Here is a 17450-nt window from a genome sequence, read left to right as displayed (position 1 = left end):
AACTCGAAATCAGTCTGAGTGGAGAAACAATCGAGACATTTGATCAGAAATGAACAATAAACGTCCTGAAGAGAGTTACAGGAGAGAGCAGAGCCAAACACTCACAGGATCTCATGACAAGATCAAACTGTTGCTTTAAGATGTTTTTAACACATACTATGTGTCAGTTTATTTCTGTTGAAAGTGTCACCATTGGCTTACAGGAATTGTAGGCCTACTGGAGCTCAAAGTGTCAAACTGACAATGTTCAGAGTGTGAATTAATCAGCCAAAATAGATCTACAGGTGCTGGTCATAAAATTAGAATATCATCAAAAAGTTGATTTATTTCAAGAATTCAACTTAACAGGTGAAACTAATATATTATATAGACTCATTACATGCAAAGTGAGATATTTCAAGCCTTTATTTGTTATAATTTTGATGATTATGGCTTACAGCTTATGAAACCCACGAAATCAAAATGCCAGAAAATTAGAATATTGCATGAAATCACACAGTAATTACACAGTGATACCATGGTCATTGAACCAGGTTTTGGTTATTTTGGCACTTTGGGCAGGTGCAAATCCTGCTGGAAAATGAAGGAAGCATGAAGTGCTCTTAAATGTCCTGGTAGACGGCTGCGTTGAGTGGACAGCACAGTGGACCAACACCAGCCGATGACATGGCTCCCCAAACCAACACAGACTGTGGAAACTTCACACTGGACTTCAAGCATCTTGGATTGTGTGCCTCTCCATTCTTCCTCCAGACTCTGGGACCTTGGTTTCCAAATGAGATGCAAAATTTGCTCTCATCAGAAAAGAGGACTTTGGTCCACTGTGCTTTATTAAATCCAGAGTCAATGCAGCCGTCTACCAGGACATTTCCAGAGCACTTCATGCTTCCTTCATTTTCCAGCAGGATTTGCACCTGCCCACACTGCCAAAATAACCAAAACCTGGTTCAATGACCATGGTATCACTGTGTAATTACTGTGTGATTTCATGTAATATTCAAATTTTCTGGGATTTTGATTTCGTGGGTTTCATAAGCTGTAAGCCATAATCATCAAAATTATAACAAATAAAGGCTTGAAATATCTCACTTTGCATGTAATGAGTCTATATAATAAATTAGTTTCACCTGTTAAGTTGAATTCTTGAAATAAATCAACTTTTTTATGATATTCTAATTTTATGACCAGCACCTGTAGAGGGTCACATGCATTAACACTGAATAAATAGGCAGATATTTTAACTGATTGTAGAGTTTCACTTCACTTTACTACAGAGCAGCTTCACATCAGCGCGTCTGTCATTTTATTACTGAACCAGTTTTGAAGAGTTTGTCTTTTCATATTTGTGGACTGAATCCATTGAAGATGTTTTGGACTGTTTTGCTCTGCTTGTGTTTCTGGCGTCTGGATGGTGAGTTTAAATGTGTTTTTATGACTTCAGTTGTTTCTGTTCTGGTACCATGTAATAAACGACTGGTTAATTTAGTCAGAGAGGATCAACATTCACTGTTACAGGACAGTACTGATAGGGGGGCATTCAAATTATTAGTGTGAGCAAACACAACAACATTTACTAAATCCATTACAGACAGAAAATAACCACAGCGGTGCATACAGGTTTATCCATGTATAATAAAAAACAGTAAATCTTACAGTCAGTAGTTGGAGGCGTCTGCATTTCACTGAATACGGTTTCCTCAACAGAGTAATGCTTCAAGTTCTCACTCTTCGTTTGTTGTCTTCTGTTTGGTCTGGTTTCGGTTAGGATAAGATCGCAGCTTATTCTCCAAAGCTCATTGCACTTTTCCTCTGATCTAATTTTTTTTATGTAACCAGCTGCCAATTTACAAACTTAATGGCTGTGAGTAAATCAGTGTTTTCTGTGTAACACTACTGTTAAAAGCGCATAAAAACAACAAGACCTGGGCTCCAGCAATTGATGGTGAGTTGGCTGGATTTTCTCTGGTATTTCGACAGAAACTATAATTTGTCACGGTGCCTCCAAAAATGCAGCTTAAACTACACACAAATATGTGTACACATTACCCTTGATTAAATAAAATGCTACTTCACTATTTGTTAAGGGCTGTTTTCTTCCTACAACAATACTGTAATCAAGTTAGGCTATGAAACAAATACAGAAGTAGTAACAAATAGAGACTTATTTATTTTACCTCAAAACAAAAATAACAAATGTAGAAAGGAAATAAAATATCACCTTCTTTTAGAAGAAATAAAATGAAACCACTTTTTTAAGGTGTCAGTAAATTACAGTTCTAATGAACTAAAAGGAAAAAAACAGTCTCAGGTGGATAATACCAGTTGTTACAGTTGTATACCGGTATGAATTCAAAACTGTAACTTGAATCACATATTCACACTTTACATGCTGAAATGTTCATAAACCAAGCGCTTGGATTTCGTTGGGGCCCAAATTCGGTGGTGCACTTAATGTCAGTCACGAATGGATGACGCAGTTTTCAATGTGCATAGACACAATGGTTACTCACTCAGTTACTCACTCAGATACTCTGTTACAGCAAAACTCTCCAACTGCACAGAAAAGTGGTTACGTGAAGCTTGTGTCCTCATCTCCTCACAAGGAAAAGGAAAACAGTCCAACGCTGAAATAAGTGATGCGTCACACACAAGAAAATGGCTGACGACTCCGACGCACGAAAGCTGTCGCTCTCTCTCCTTCAACAAGTTGTAAAGTCTATTTTCGGCATAGAACCGCCTGAAAATACTCCGATGCTGTTTGACTCTTCTTGGTCCTTGAATCCCGAGAAACAATAGAGAAACACTATAGTCCTTTCCGGCTAAACATAAAATGACGGCTGCTATGATCAGAGCAGACTTAACGCATTTAGTCTTTAAACACAAAGAAAACGTTCCCGTTGTCACAATACATATATTAATATATCTGAATGTGATCTAGGACAAAAACACTGTCGCTAGATATACTTTAACAGCATGTGTTTCAGTTCACTCTCTTCCTCGGTCAAACAGCGCGCTCTCCCCCTGTACCCTCAGCTTCCAACTCTCGCGTGCCTCTCTCCTCCCTCCTACTCATTCTGATTGGCTGGTAGTGAACAAACCAAAACTCAATGGAACAACTCATTGGTTAACATTTGAAATACCTCAGACTACCATTACATGACAATATGCAAATTCCCATGTATTATAAAAATAAATAAAAATACATCAAAATTAAAATAAATGAGTACAAATATTCACAGGGTTACATCTGCTTAAAAGTATTTTTGTTTGCCAGATCAAGAAGTTTCTTTAGGTAGGAGGCACTACATTTCTAATCAAGCATACAGTATATTCATAACTGGAACATTACCATTAAGGTTAAATATCAGCCCGATGCTGGTTGATGGACGACCGTTGGCTTGGTGTGTTGAGGCCTTTTAGCATTAAAGGGGTAGAAGCTGTCCACCCTGTCACAATGCAAAGTGTGTCATAACAGGGTGGATTATTTAAGATCGAGAGCTGGACCGAGATGGGTCTAGCACATGTTGCTCAGTTGGGTCCCACCTGTTGGCAAGAGCAATCCTACATGAAATCCATGTGGACGATTGGCATTATGGAACCAGCAGACAAAATGAGGAATTTTAAAATGAGGAAAAGAGAGAAAAGTTTATGACTGAGACTTAGTGTGTTCTCAGAGAAGTTTCCCTCCAAGCTAATGTCGTCACTTCTAGCAAGTCATGTGATTTAGGACATTTGCTTGAGATTTTAAAGGGCAAGTAGCACCAGTGTAACAGGGTGGACTGAAGTTTTACACAATTTGTTTTTAAATAAATTGTGTTTATAAGTATTGTAAGTATATGCTAATACTCAAAATAGCTCATTTAGAAATAAATATGCAAACTTTATTTGAAGTGAAGTCGAGAAAACATGGAGACATGAGAATTTGTCAAGCGCTTAAAAAATTATTTATTATTTTTTTTCCATTATTCTTTAGTATCAATCATCATGAAATCTGGTTAATGGGGTTTCATCTATGGATGCAAAACCAAGTAACTTGAAAGTTGAGTCACATTTTATGCAGTATTGTTTCATTGGACATTATTAATATCCACCAAACTGTAGGAATGAGCCAGTAGGCGTAACTCTGATACTGTTATGAACTGCTCTGAGACACTTGGAGAAGCTGTGCTCTGATTGGTCGTCTCTGCTCTGGTGGGCGGGGCTTCGGCTACTTTTGTTGTTCTGGTTTATGACATCAGATCCAGAAGAGCTGGGGCCCGTTCTTCGTACGTCGCTAACTCAGTTAGCTGGATTTGATTGTTGACGATTTGGCATGATCTTGGATTGTTTGGTTCTTCGACGCTCATCCTGGACTTGCTGTCATAGCAACAGGTCCGTAAGCTTAAACCTGCTCGGGAGCAGGCTTATTTCATGTAAACAGGATTAGACTGCGGCTTCATAAGCGGAGCTGATACGGGAAGTCCAGCGCAGTGCGATAGTGCACTTTCTAAGATGTATATTTTTTCTCGTGACTCGTGAGATTGTCGTTTACATTATTAAATTGTTGGAAACGCACATTTATTTTCGACTTGTCGGAGTCGGGCTTTAACAACAGGACAAACTGTTTGCTTTGCCCTAAGATTATTTGCGAGTGGCTCTTTCCTTTACACTATTGGAGATGCGGAGAACTTGATGGAAAGTGCTGTCTGTCGTGTCATTCGGAGTTTACCTGGCGCTTTTAGGTTTAAAAAACAGTTTTAGGTTTTTTTGTGGCATTTCCAAGCCACTTAAGACCCAATGTTGTAAAGCAGTTTTTTTTTTTTTTTGGCTATCAGAATTTTTTATGAAGATCATGCAATCATGACCATGCCGATTACAGTATGTGTCACTCAGGCTTCACTAACGTGATTGGTACCATAGACTATAGGCTAGACCATAGACTGCCATCAAGGCCCCAATGAAGGGGATTATGTGAACAGAAAGGGGGTTCACAATGTAAATGTGCAGCCCAGTTACTATTGGGATTCTTAATATTCCAGATTAATAATATTATATCAAATAAAAAAAAAGGCAGTTGACTAAAATCCACATTGACAAATGTGAAAGCAAAATGGCCAGGATCTGTGCATGACTTAAGAATTTTCAGAGTTGCATTTATGCACATTATTTGAAAGTGGTAAGGAAAGTTCCACAATTAAATATCAAGCTCACTGTATTACATACACTTATGCTGATCCTAACAGAACTGCATTTTTTCATAGGTGATTATGACATGTTCCTGCCTGCAGACAGGTGTTTTATGACCCCATTCCCTGACCCAAACCAGTTACAATGCAGCTCTAGCCAGGACAAGGGCACACAATGATGTAGCGTCTGGACCAATCAGACACACAAATTATTCATTTATTTAATGAATAATCTGTGTAAACTCACTCTCCCAAATAAGGCCTGTGAAACGTTCCCCAAATGAAGCTAACACACTGGCAGGACGCGGTGTCTTGTTACAGGACACACACTGAAACTGATTTTACGAGCGAAAGGAATGTCCTGAGAGCTGCGACTCTCACTTAAACTCTTGCAGAGGAAGAGAAATAAAAACCCTGTTAATCCTATATATATTCTATATATAACCACTTGATAAATGTGTAAACATGTATCTAATTTTTCCCATCTCATGATTTTCCCTTTTATGTGGCGTTTGTATTCTTGTAAACTCAATTGGGTTAATGTTTCAGACTTTGCATATTATGGTTAACCAACATTATATGTGCGGCATTTTTGGTCTCTATAAACTCCAATCTTCATCCCCGTTTTGTTAATTTACATTACATTCTGCTAACTTTGTGACGCATTAGTATTATAAGCATCTTAAAGATTCTTGTGTTAAACATCCAATCAAATTGCATGTTCAAAGGGACAATGGGTCGTAAAAATTTCCCTCCAAAGGGAAATCTTCTCATTGGCTCACACAGCTCCAGAGGTTGTGCCATCTTCACGCTTTAAAGTCACTGATCAGCTCTTAGCTCCCTCTTACTCCCTTTCTGAAATGCTGACGTGAAGATGATGCTGAACTAGAAGCCTCTAAGGACCCACCAAGCTTGTGCCAGGCTGCGGCCTTGTCTTTCCATTCACCAAAGATACTCTGACTACCACTGGTTCTCTCTCATCAAGACCACATCAGCAAAGATCAACTGGAGCCTCAACAAATTGCATCAGGACACTTTAATTCAAATGGGCGAGACATGCAAGTATCAAACTTAGTCTCATTATTTGATACATTAAGTATCCTTACCCCTTTAAAGAAGGGCGTGTTAGAACTAAACTGATGGTTTGCTCAAGGCTGTTGATCTGCTGAATTTCAAACAATACTATAACTTCTTGCTTTCCTGTATTCTGCTTCAGCTCTTTTTCCCTTGGTAAACTGTATGCATGTATGTGTGTGTATGTTAGAGTAGTTTAAGTGTTTAGACTAGTTAATAAAATCTTGTTCATGTCACACGTAAAGTTGTCCGTGTCTCAAGCTCATAACTGGAGTCACTAATCATTTAGATCTTAGTTACTGCTCTTAGTAGTATTGTAAATTAAGAAAGACATTTTCCATGCCCCGGAAATGTACATTTCTTAGAGTTAGTAAACAATTGATCCTGAGTGTTCATGGGACAAATAGGTTAATTGATTGTAATATTAATTTACGACAGTAAATTAATTATATTAACTAATCCAAATATTCATAATCAATTATAACCAGTTATTATTGATTATTAATATTTCATAGAGCTAATTTGCTACAATGAAATGAACTTTGGCTAACTAAAGGGAAGATTTCAGTGTCTGATAAGTCTGAGGGTTGCACACCTGACAGGGCCTGTGACATTGTTGCATGTGCCATATTACACAACATTGCCAAAAAAAAAACAAAAAAAACAAACAACACTTTTCATTATATGTTTAATAAAAGACAAATATACTTAGTTCCTTGAGTTTTATTTCAATTGTTCTTTGTAAAGAAAAGCCAGTGGTCAAGTGCCTGCAACAAGAGATATTAGACACATGCCTCATGCAATAAATAAAAAGGAAAAGTTGGCTCTACACTGCCCACCTTTAGGCCTATGTCTCCTCTGTCTGTGCAGACTCTTCTGTAGGCCTTTCTGTAGATGTGGAATCCTGCAACTTATATTGCAGCCATACAGCATACAAGTATAAATTAAGTAAAGTTATTTATGCACTTGCAGGTAGGCTAGTTCCTCCATATGACAGTTATCTGAGAGGGTTTATTCACTGTCCAGTGCAATGGAAACAAATGGACATTACAAAGTCTTATACTTTCTTTCCTTTGGAAAGTTAGAAAATGTCCACTTACTGCATATTTCAGCCACCACTTTCTTGGGAACAGATACAAGTGTTGGTGTATTATGTAAAAGTGCACAAAAGAGGAAAACACAATGTCATTACAATGAACTACACTCGGGAAAAATATTTTTACATTAACATAAGTTTTCACTTTCACAAGTCAAAACAATTCATCATTACTCAAGATTTAACAGTTGAAATGACTATACAGCCTTAATTTAATGCAGCAAAAATTATTTTACAGTGTAGGCTACTTCTTAAGATCTTTTCTTCTTCTTTTTTTTCTCAGCCTTTTTCTTGGTTGCTTTTATAAACAGACAACCATTTATTTAACAGTGTCTTTTATAAAAGAGACTATAATATAATTAAAAATTACCATTATGTAGAATATTTTTGTACTTCACTTTTGTTTGTTCCCATGTTCTAGTGTGGTGACTCTGACATTACAATGAACAAAGTAATTATGCAATTATTAAAATGCAAAAATATAGGCTAATAAGTGATAAAAACATCTAACATGGCCACTTCTAACGGATTTAAATTGTCTGCTACTTTTTGCCAGCCCTCTCTCCTGGCTTTTGCAGACTTTGAGGTGTTCCCTGGCGTTTTAATTAAACATTAAAATTCCGAATAAACTTCGACTATTAGTTCTTGCTCTGCTGAGGAGAAAAACTGAGCGCGCTCTTTGGCCACGCTGAACAGCCAATAGCAGCGTTGCTGATCAATGTTTCTACTATCGATACATATCCCCTTTTCAACCAGCGCATGAACGCGCAATTATCTCAGATAACTCAATCCAGCGATACTAATCATAGCCGGCAAGTGTGTTCGAAGAACCGAGTTAGCCAGATCATGATTAGCACGATGATATCATCTTGGATGTGTCATTTGATCTCGGATGTAATAAGCAACATACGAAGAACGAGCCCCTGGACAGGATTTTAAATTTTTTATGTTTTTCTATATTCCTCTTCCTCAAAGAGTGAAATCTGAAGCTCCATCAGTTTGAACTGAGAACAAGAGACTGAAGATCAAAACTGAAATTAAAACCTTAAAAAAAAAAATTGTTTCATGAAATAATAGTCAAGTCAAGTCACCTTCATTTATATAGCACTTTTAACAATATAGATTGTTTCAAAGCAGCTTTACAGTGATAATAGGAAATTACAGTAAGTACAGCTCTAGAATAAAGTTATTCTCCAGCTAAAGTTAGTTTTGATTGATTGATTCACTTCCGTTGTGTCATGAATTCACGGATTCCTGAAAGTAGTCTTCAACGGTTTATTAACAGGATTTGCCAAGAGCAGAGAACAGTGGCGATCAAGCATTTATCAACAATATTACAACTGCCGAAGAGCAGGTCATCTGCCGTAAAACAAGCAGAGCTAAAGAATACAAAAGCCAGTAGCGCCTCCTAGTGGAGCTTACTGCAATAATCATTTAAATCACATCACATCTCCCCTCTTAAGTAAATTCCAATTAGCAGTATTACATTTCTATTAATTTTGTTTTAACAGCCAATTAAGCATTTATACCAAATATTGTAAGTACCTTTATATCTTAGCTGTATGTCAATATATTCAGAGTAGCAAAGTCTTGAACAAAATACTTTTTTTTTTTTACTTTTAGCAATTTAACTGTCACTGTAACTTCCATAATAATATCAGAACAAGAAGTCAGTACCGTAACACAATACACGACCAGTAAATGACATTTTCATCTTAAACATAGTCCTTAAACCTGGCGGGTGGTCTAATAGCTCTCCCGGCTAAGGTTCTCTTTGGAGAGGCGCCCGAACTCTGGGAAATAGTTGGAACACAGGACACAGGTGAACTAGTAGCAGTGAGAGGGATTTCTGTGTCACCTTGGGTGACAAAGTCACAGTCATTATTAGTCTAGCTCTCCCGGCTAAGGTTCTCTTTGGAGAGGCGCCGGAACTCGGGGAAATAGTTGGAACACAGGACACAGGTGAATTAGTAGCAGTGAGAGGGATTTCTGTGTCACCTTGGGTGTCAAAGTCACAGTCATTATTAGTCTCTTGTCCAGCACTTTCAGATACTGGCTCAGGCACTTCTTGCAAATGCCTCCTGTTCCTGCGGGCAACAGTCCCTTGGTCGGTTTGAATTAGATAGGACCTGGGCTCTTGAGCTTTCGCGATAACTTTTGCTGGGGTTTTCCAGCCCTTCTCCCCATCCAGTTTGACATTAACCCTCTGGCCAGGCTGCAGTGTAGGCAGAGGTCGGGTTGAGTGACGCTTGTTGTAGAAGAAGCGGTAGGTAGCTTTGGATTGTTGGTCCTTAAATCTTACCGCCTGATGGTCAACTGCAGTCGGGCTCAGCTGCTGTAGCAACACAGGAACTGTGGTTCTGATTTCTCGTCCGATCATCAGTTGAGCTGGGCTCTGGCCTGTTGCGGTGATAGTTGTGGCTCTGTAACTCAACAAGGCTAGTTGTGGATCCGGTTGTCGAAGGATTCTCTTTGCAATGGCTACACTCCTCTCAGCAGCTCCATTCGCTTGAGGGTAGTGAGGGCTTGACGTCGTGTTCTCTAAGTTGTACTCCTCACTGAACTGGCGAAACTCCGCTGAAGCGAACTGAGGGCCATTATCTGTAACTAGCTCAAACGGGATCCCCCACCTGGCGAACATGCACTTCAGGCGAGTGATGACTTGGTTGCTGCTTGTGGAAGGTAAGTGAGAAATCTCAATGTAGCGTGAGTAATAGTCTGTTGCTACCAAATACTGTTTACCTTCAAGCTCAAATAAATCAGCGGCTATCTTCTGCCAAGCTCCTATTGGCAGTGGTGTGGTGATCAGTGGCTCTTTTCTTTGAGTTGGTTTATTCTTGATGCAAAACTCACATGCTTTTACAAGCTCAGCAATGTCTCTCCCGACACCTGGGCACCACACTGAAATGTTAGCCCTTTTCCGGCACTTCGTGAGTCCCTGATGACCCGCATGTATTTGTGACAGCACAGTCTTTTGCATTGAAAGAGGAACAACAATGCGGTCATCATGCAGCAAGAGTCCATTGACTTCAGACAGGTGAGCTCTAGCGGCGTGATACTTGAGCAGGTTGTGTGGCAGGCGGGACAAATCTGAGGGCCAGCCATTACTTGTGTAACGAATCACCGTTTGAAGAATGTTGTCGTTGCTTGTAGCTTCCCTCATTGCATTAAGTCTGTCTTTGGTGATTGGTCTAGTTCCAATCACTGCCTGAACATAAGCTTTGACATCATGCTCTGTGTCTGACACAGTACCGCCCTGCAGGGGGTTGCGAGACAGGGTGTCAGCAACAACGAGCTGTTTTCCTGGTACGTGAACAGCTTCTGCGTTAAACTTCATTAGACGCATAAATAACCTCTGACACCTAACAGGTGCTTTATCCAGGTCGTAGCTGTTGATAAGTGGAACCAGAGGTTTGTGGTCGATCTCAAGCACGAACCTGTCCATACCTTGTAAGTACCTCCCGAAGCGCTCGCATGCCCACACACTGGCAAGGCATTCCTTCTCTATCTGGGAGTACCTACGCTCAGTCTCTGTCAGTGTCCTCGAACAAAAGGCGACTGGTCGGAGTCCGTCACTGTGTTCTTGGTAAAGTGCGCCCCCTAGGCCATAACTACTTGCATCTGCGCTTACCACTGTTGGCTTTGTTGTGTCATAATATGCCAGTACGGGTGCTGAGGTTAGCATGCCTTTTATCTTTTTGAAGGCTTCCTCTTGTGCTTCTCCCCATGTCCACACTGTGTCGCTCTTCAATAGGCTGTTTATAGGGTGCATGACAGTGGAGAGATCAGGAAGGAATTTTCCCAAGTAGTTTATCATTCCAATCCTTTGACGCAGTTCCGTTATGTTCGTTGGGCTGGGAAGTTCCGCAATGGCTCTGACTTTCTCAGTGTCCGGTTTAATGCCATTCTTCCCAATGATGTGTCGAAAATAGTGAATCTCAGGTTTCCTGAATTGACATTTGTCCTTGTTTAGTTTCAGTCCTGAAGCTTTAATTGTTTTCATCACAGCTTGTAGGTTCTGGTCGTGGTCTTCCTTGTCCTTGCCAAAGATCAGAATGTCATCTATGACAACTTCTGTGCCGGTGTGATCTCTCAGAAGTGAGCTCATTTTCTGCTGAAATATTTCCGGTGCAGATGTAATGCCGAAAGGAAGGCGACGGAAACAGAAGCGGCCCACTGGAGTAATAAAGGTTGTAAGTTTCCTGCTGCTCTCATCAAGTGGGATCTGCCAAAACCCACTTGATGCGTCCACCGTGGAGAACACTGTTGCGCCTGACAGTTTTGGTGCAATATCCTCTAGCGTGGGCAGGATAAACCTTTCTCTTTTCACAGCTTTATTCAGTTTGGTAAGATCCACACAGATCCGAGGTTTCTTGTTCTTTTTAATCACTGGCACCATAGGAGCACACCAGTCTGTGGCTTCCTTTACTTCTTCTATGATGCCAAGAGACTGCATTCGCTTCAGTTCCTCCTCCACTTGAGGTAGGATTGGAAATGGGATGCGCCGTGGGGTTACAATGCTGTATGGCTTGGCGTCCGGCCTAAGCTCTATTTTGACTGGCTCACAATTTAACAGTCCAATGTTCCCAAATACATCATCGTATGACTCGAGTCCATTTACTCTGCGCACTAGTCCCATTTTGATTGCAGTTTTCCGTCCAAGTAAGTTTGTTGTGAAGGGGCCTGACATAACATAAATCTAAAATGGGAAAGTCTCTCCATGTTTTTCACAGTGTGTCATAAACTTGCCTTTACACATGAGCTTTCCACCTGGGCTTGTGAAGGTTGATTTTGTCATCACCAGGAGAGGGCGCTGTTGCAGGGATGAATATGTTTCCTCGGGAATCACCGTTACATCCGCGCCTGTATCAATCCGGAACGTAACAGTTGTGCCATTGATTTGTAGGTCTTAATATCATTTGTCCTCATCACATTCACTGCCATCAGCAACAGCCCCGAGAAACCATGCACAGCCCTCATCACTGTCACCGTCAGTAGTTTCAATTGCATTCACATTCTTAGTTTTGCACAGTGCTTCAAAATGTCCCGTTTTATTGCATTTCCGGCAGCGTTTACCTGTAGCTGGACATGCACCGTAATCATGATGTCTCCCACATCTTGTGCACATTTTCCTTGCATGATGTGTCACATTCTTGTATTGTTCATCTTTGTTTTTGGCATACCTTTTGTCATACTGCCTAGGCTGCTTTTTTTTTATCAGTGTAAAAGAAACTCATAAATACTCTGTTGACTTTGATTTTCCATAGGAGTTTCATACATCAATCGATTCTGTTAAATGTGTATTATTTTTGTGTATACTCACAATAAAAACAAAGTGTTGTGCTTTTTGCCAAATAAAGAAAAATAAACACGAAGCGAGTTCTGCCTTCTCTCTGCCAGTGAAGTCCATTCTGAAACGCGTCCGAAAATGAACAATAACTCACCGAATACTCAGTCAAACAGGCATACAGACACACAGGCATGAAGCTTGAATTCTCTTCTTTCTTCTTTTAAATGAAGTAATTTATATAAAAAACAAATATTCTCATCTTGTGAAATCTGTATTAAAAGAGAGCGATTCCAGTCTACCTCATTACAGCTAATTCAGATGTAATGTGACTCCGCCCACGGAGAGCGCGCGCTATTCAAACGCAAATGGCTGAGGCAATCCTGTGAACGCCCCCATCAGCTCGAGAAAACACACAAGTTATAATAATAATGGAAAATGTCCGGGTATACGGGTGCGGGTATATCGAGGAGCGAGCTGAGGAATACTAGTACGTTTTTTCCTTCTCACGTGAATTTCTTCACGTGGGTTTCTGTTTATGAATGAATAAACGGCAGAGATGCGCGCTGTTTACCACAGCTGGCAAAGACAGTTTAAATTTAAATCGCGTGTGTGAATGAATGATGATGTTTTAGCAAACTGTATTGCTATACTGAGATGAGTAAAAATCGACTGAATGTTGAAAAAAAATGTAGGCTATTTGTATAAGCAACGTATTAAACTGCAAATTAACAATTTGCCCTAATATTTCATGAAAACAACGTTACAGTCAGACGAAATATGAAAGACAACATTTTGTTTAGTAGATTTGGGTACAGTTTTTACTGTAGAATATACTGCCACATCAAATAAGCTTTTGTTTAGCAATTTCTATATATAAAATACTATTTTTGTCAAAAATAAAGTCATCAACTAAGATGTTAGCTGTTCCAATGTTGACTATATTCAAACTAATGAATACATAGATAAAATGTAGGCCTATAATCATTTTTTTTACAAAGAAAGAGTACACTTGAAATATTGTTGAAATTGTAATTATTGTTGTAATTGTAACCGTTTTAATAAAATAGCAAAACATATTTACAAGATAGATGTAAGCAAAATCTTAAATGGTCAATATAAGTCTTCTTCTAAATATATCTTTTGTCCTTGCATTGTGGCTCAGTCACTGTCACACCTGAATGAATGGCTAATTATGCAGAGTGGGTGGGACATTGTATTCTAAGGTGTAAACCACTCCTCGTTCACGCCCCCCTCGCATATTTTTTACATCAATTTAAATCAATGTATGGTTTTATGTGAACGATAAAGCAAGACTATTTTCACATCATTTTGAAGAAAAAACTATAGGCGACGACATCCATTAGTCAAAAGTCTTATTGCCACATATTTAGTATGTGTTTTGTGGCCTTATTTCAAAAACTTTAATTTTTATTTTTTTCGATAACCACGCATAAACATTATTCTCTCAAAAATGAAAACATGTACATACATGTGGCTCACATATTATTGTAGTCCTGTTTGTGCTATATAGAGTGAATTTACACCTTTGCCATTAATATGTTTATAAGCAACTGAAAAAAGCACAAATGTCAGAGCATGTCAGAACACCCCCAGGGCCCAAAAAACCGCTCAGACTCCAGAGGGTTAACCATCTCGTTGCTTCAATCTTGTTCACAGGGCGAAATATCCCACTTCTGACACCATGTCATGAATTCACGGATTCCTGAAAGTAGTCTTCAACGGTTTATTAACAGGATTTGCCAAGAGCAGAGAACAGTGGCGATCAAGAATTTATCAACAATATTACAACTGCCGAAGAGCAGGTCATCTGCCGCAATACAAGCAGAGCTAAAGAATACAAAAGCCAGTAGTGCCTCCTAGTGGAGCTTACTGCAATAATCATTTAAATCACATCACACGTTGCAAAGATCATTAGTTAGGGGCCGCTAACACAACACCGCTAACAGAAAACCCTGAACGCGATCCGGCCGCTCATTTGCACAACAGGAGTGCCTGGTGGCTCGAGAACACAAACCTTGAAATAGGTTGAAGGTGTAAAAAAGCCTTGAAAATGTAAAAAAAAAAAAAAGGTTATCTCTGCACAAACCTCAAAAACGCAAGCCCGTCAAAACGCAGACGGCATCCACACGCACATCACATGTTCAGTCCATATGTATGCGTGTTTGAACATATATATGCGCAGGCCTGTCATCTTTCTTTACAAACCAACCCTCAACAAACTACTTGTCTGGCCTTAAACATTTATAATACAGAATTATTTATCGCTTCCGCATAGCGACACGAACCTCAATTATCCCGACAACGCTTTATCTGTACAGAGCAGAGGTGGACAGTAACAAAGTACATTTACTTGAGTACTGTACTTAAGTACACTTTTTGAGTATCTGTACTTTACTTGAGTATACATTTTTCTGGAAACTTTTTACTTTCTTCCTTCACTGCATTTGAAAGACAAATATTGTACTTTTTACTCCACTACATTTCTGTCAAGGTCCTTGAGTAGAAAGAAGTAACGTCAGTCAGGGGATGATTTTGGTTGGAAATGAAAGTCGGGTTGACGTCAGAACCCGACTGATGTTGTTTTCTGACATCAACCAGATTTAAATTTTCAACCACAATACGTCTGTCCAACGTTGGAGATTACTGTCAATCTGACGTTGGATTCTGACATCAAACTGATTTTCATTTTCAACGTTGGGTTTGGTCTTCTAAATGCAAATTTTGTCATTGTTTTGGAGCACACTAGCTTATAGATAACAGTAAGGCTAACATATTGTAGTAAACCTTTCTATTTCTTTAAAGAGGTTTAACCAAATTTTATGGAGGACAGAGGGTACATCACATACCAGACTTTATGGAAAAATCACTTTATTGACAAGTTAATTTAGAAAAATATACTCATTATGTAAAGCAGCATTTAAAGAAGTTTAACAAACATTTACTCAGTACGATCCCACTAGGACAAACGGCGATACACAAGTGAAAATCCAAAACGTCACTACACTGCACTCCAGTGGTTATCCTCAGCCGCGCACGGCACAATAGCAATCGTGATCAAACAGCAATCAGTTTATCAAGTGGGAAAACCAGCACGTCCCCAGTCCAGCGTACCCTAAGTATAATGTCCATATAACTTCTAAAACTCAAAACTACAACATCACACTCACACATACACACCACATATGAAAGAATTAAAATATAAAACACTTCCCCGTTTCCAGGAAACAAGACCCCATCCCGGGGTCATCCTAGGGAAAGGAATCAGCCGTGCCGAATTTGTCCACAGAGAAAGCACATACTCTTCTTCGCGTTATTCCCGTCCCCGTAGTCGCAGCGATTAATCACAATGGGACTGGCATTAATTAGTCCTCTTTGCACAGCACGCTTCTCTTTGGGAATCACAATGTCTCTTTGGGCAACACAGCTCTTAAAACCGCTCCTGGAACATGTGGCCAGCGCTCCTACACTCCCCGTCCCACTATTATCTAACTACACCAATACGATCTATCTAGCTAGCTATCTTCGTTGCCGGACAAACCCTAACGGTCTCGAGCAACACCAAGCGTCCCCATTTTTTTGCCGAGCACGGAAAAGCCAGTCACGTTCACCACTGTCGAGCACCCGTTCTCTCACCTCTCCTTTCTTAAATAGCCTCCACTCCAGGTGAAATCAATTATCCCTGCCTTCAGTCAATACAACGACAAAGTGCTGCAGAAAGGTTCAGATGGGCAGAATCAAAGCCAAACAAAAAGATAAATTCCCGCATTCATCACAATATTCATACTAAAAGCCAAAAAACTTTGTAGGGCACAATTTGAGGGAACAGCCATTTGGGTGTCTGAAACCATTGTGGACGTTATTGAGTGCACTTATTCAATCTCACATTCAATCCCACTACTTGAACTGTGTTCTAGAAATAAATGTGATATTGATTTGAGGGTCGGTAGGCAGGCATAGATTCAGAGGCATAAGGTACTGTAAGTATTACATACAACAATGCAACGACAATGCAACAATAATAAAACAATGCATTGACATTTACTATCAAGAGGAGGCGGACGCCGGACACAGTTGCATCGCGACGGCCCGCTCCACTGGGGGGATATCCACATACCCCTTAGCTGCCCCGCTGTCGAGGGTGGCGAGGGGAGAGGAGCCACTAGGACGGCTTCGGGCACTATACGGTGCCTTCCACGTCCTAGAAAGCTCCTCATGCACCTCCGGAAAGAAAGGTACCAGGGCGGCGCACTGAGAACCAGCACGGCCCGCCCCGAGAAGCCAATCGTCCAACTGACGTGGTGGAGGGTTCCACACAAGCCCAACCTTCTCGGCGGCCCGGGAAAGCATAGCCGCCCATTCTGGATCGGTCTCGGGCAACGCTACACGAGTCGTCATCTCCAGAGGACTGAAGCTCCCCCTCCGATGCTGCTATCGACATCTGGTCATCAGGAGGAGCCCCAAAGGAAACAGTTGGTCGTTCTGGAGAAGGACCAAGACGTTCGCTAAGGGACTCCACTGGCAACAGCGCTTGTGAGGCGTGAGGGGCCCGCGGAGGTTGTCTCGACGGGGAAGCCCTCACGGTAATCCTCAGATCACCCTGGTCATGCGCCGAAGCAGGTCTATTCTGCGGGGCAGAATAAACACTAGATCGGGGCATAGGCGAGGGGACTGCACCTCCCTTGAGGTAAGCGAGTCTCGATCTAAGCGCTGAGATAGTCATATTCCCGCAATGGGAACATGAACTATCCACAAAAGCTGCCTCAGCGTGTTGAATGCCCAAACACGAGAGGCAACTACTGTGGCC

At 40.5% G+C, this 17450-nt stretch overlaps 1 protein-coding gene across 1 annotated transcript in view; it reads left to right on the top strand.

Annotated features, from left to right (window-relative positions):
• Window positions 1–217: 217 nt before the first annotated feature.
• LOC309476037 (uncharacterized protein) overlaps window positions 218–17450 on the top strand; it is a 76132-nt gene continuing 58899 nt past the window's right edge. Inside the window, exons 1-2 of the mRNA XM_082139158.1 lie at window positions 218–284; window positions 1200–1411. Of these exons, the coding sequence (XP_081995284.1) occupies window positions 1366–1411 (46 nt within the window). The 5' untranslated portion in view covers window positions 218–284; window positions 1200–1365. The remainder of the gene's footprint in view (window positions 285–1199; window positions 1412–17450) is intronic.

This window comes from Leuciscus leuciscus (genome assembly GCF_965113295.1).
Source record: "Leuciscus leuciscus genome assembly, chromosome: 15".
In the NCBI taxonomy this organism is placed as follows: Eukaryota; Metazoa; Chordata; class Actinopteri; order Cypriniformes; family Leuciscidae; genus Leuciscus; species Leuciscus leuciscus.
The sequence above is the reverse complement of the archived record's forward strand: the minus strand, read 5'-3'. Positions and strand labels throughout refer to the sequence as shown.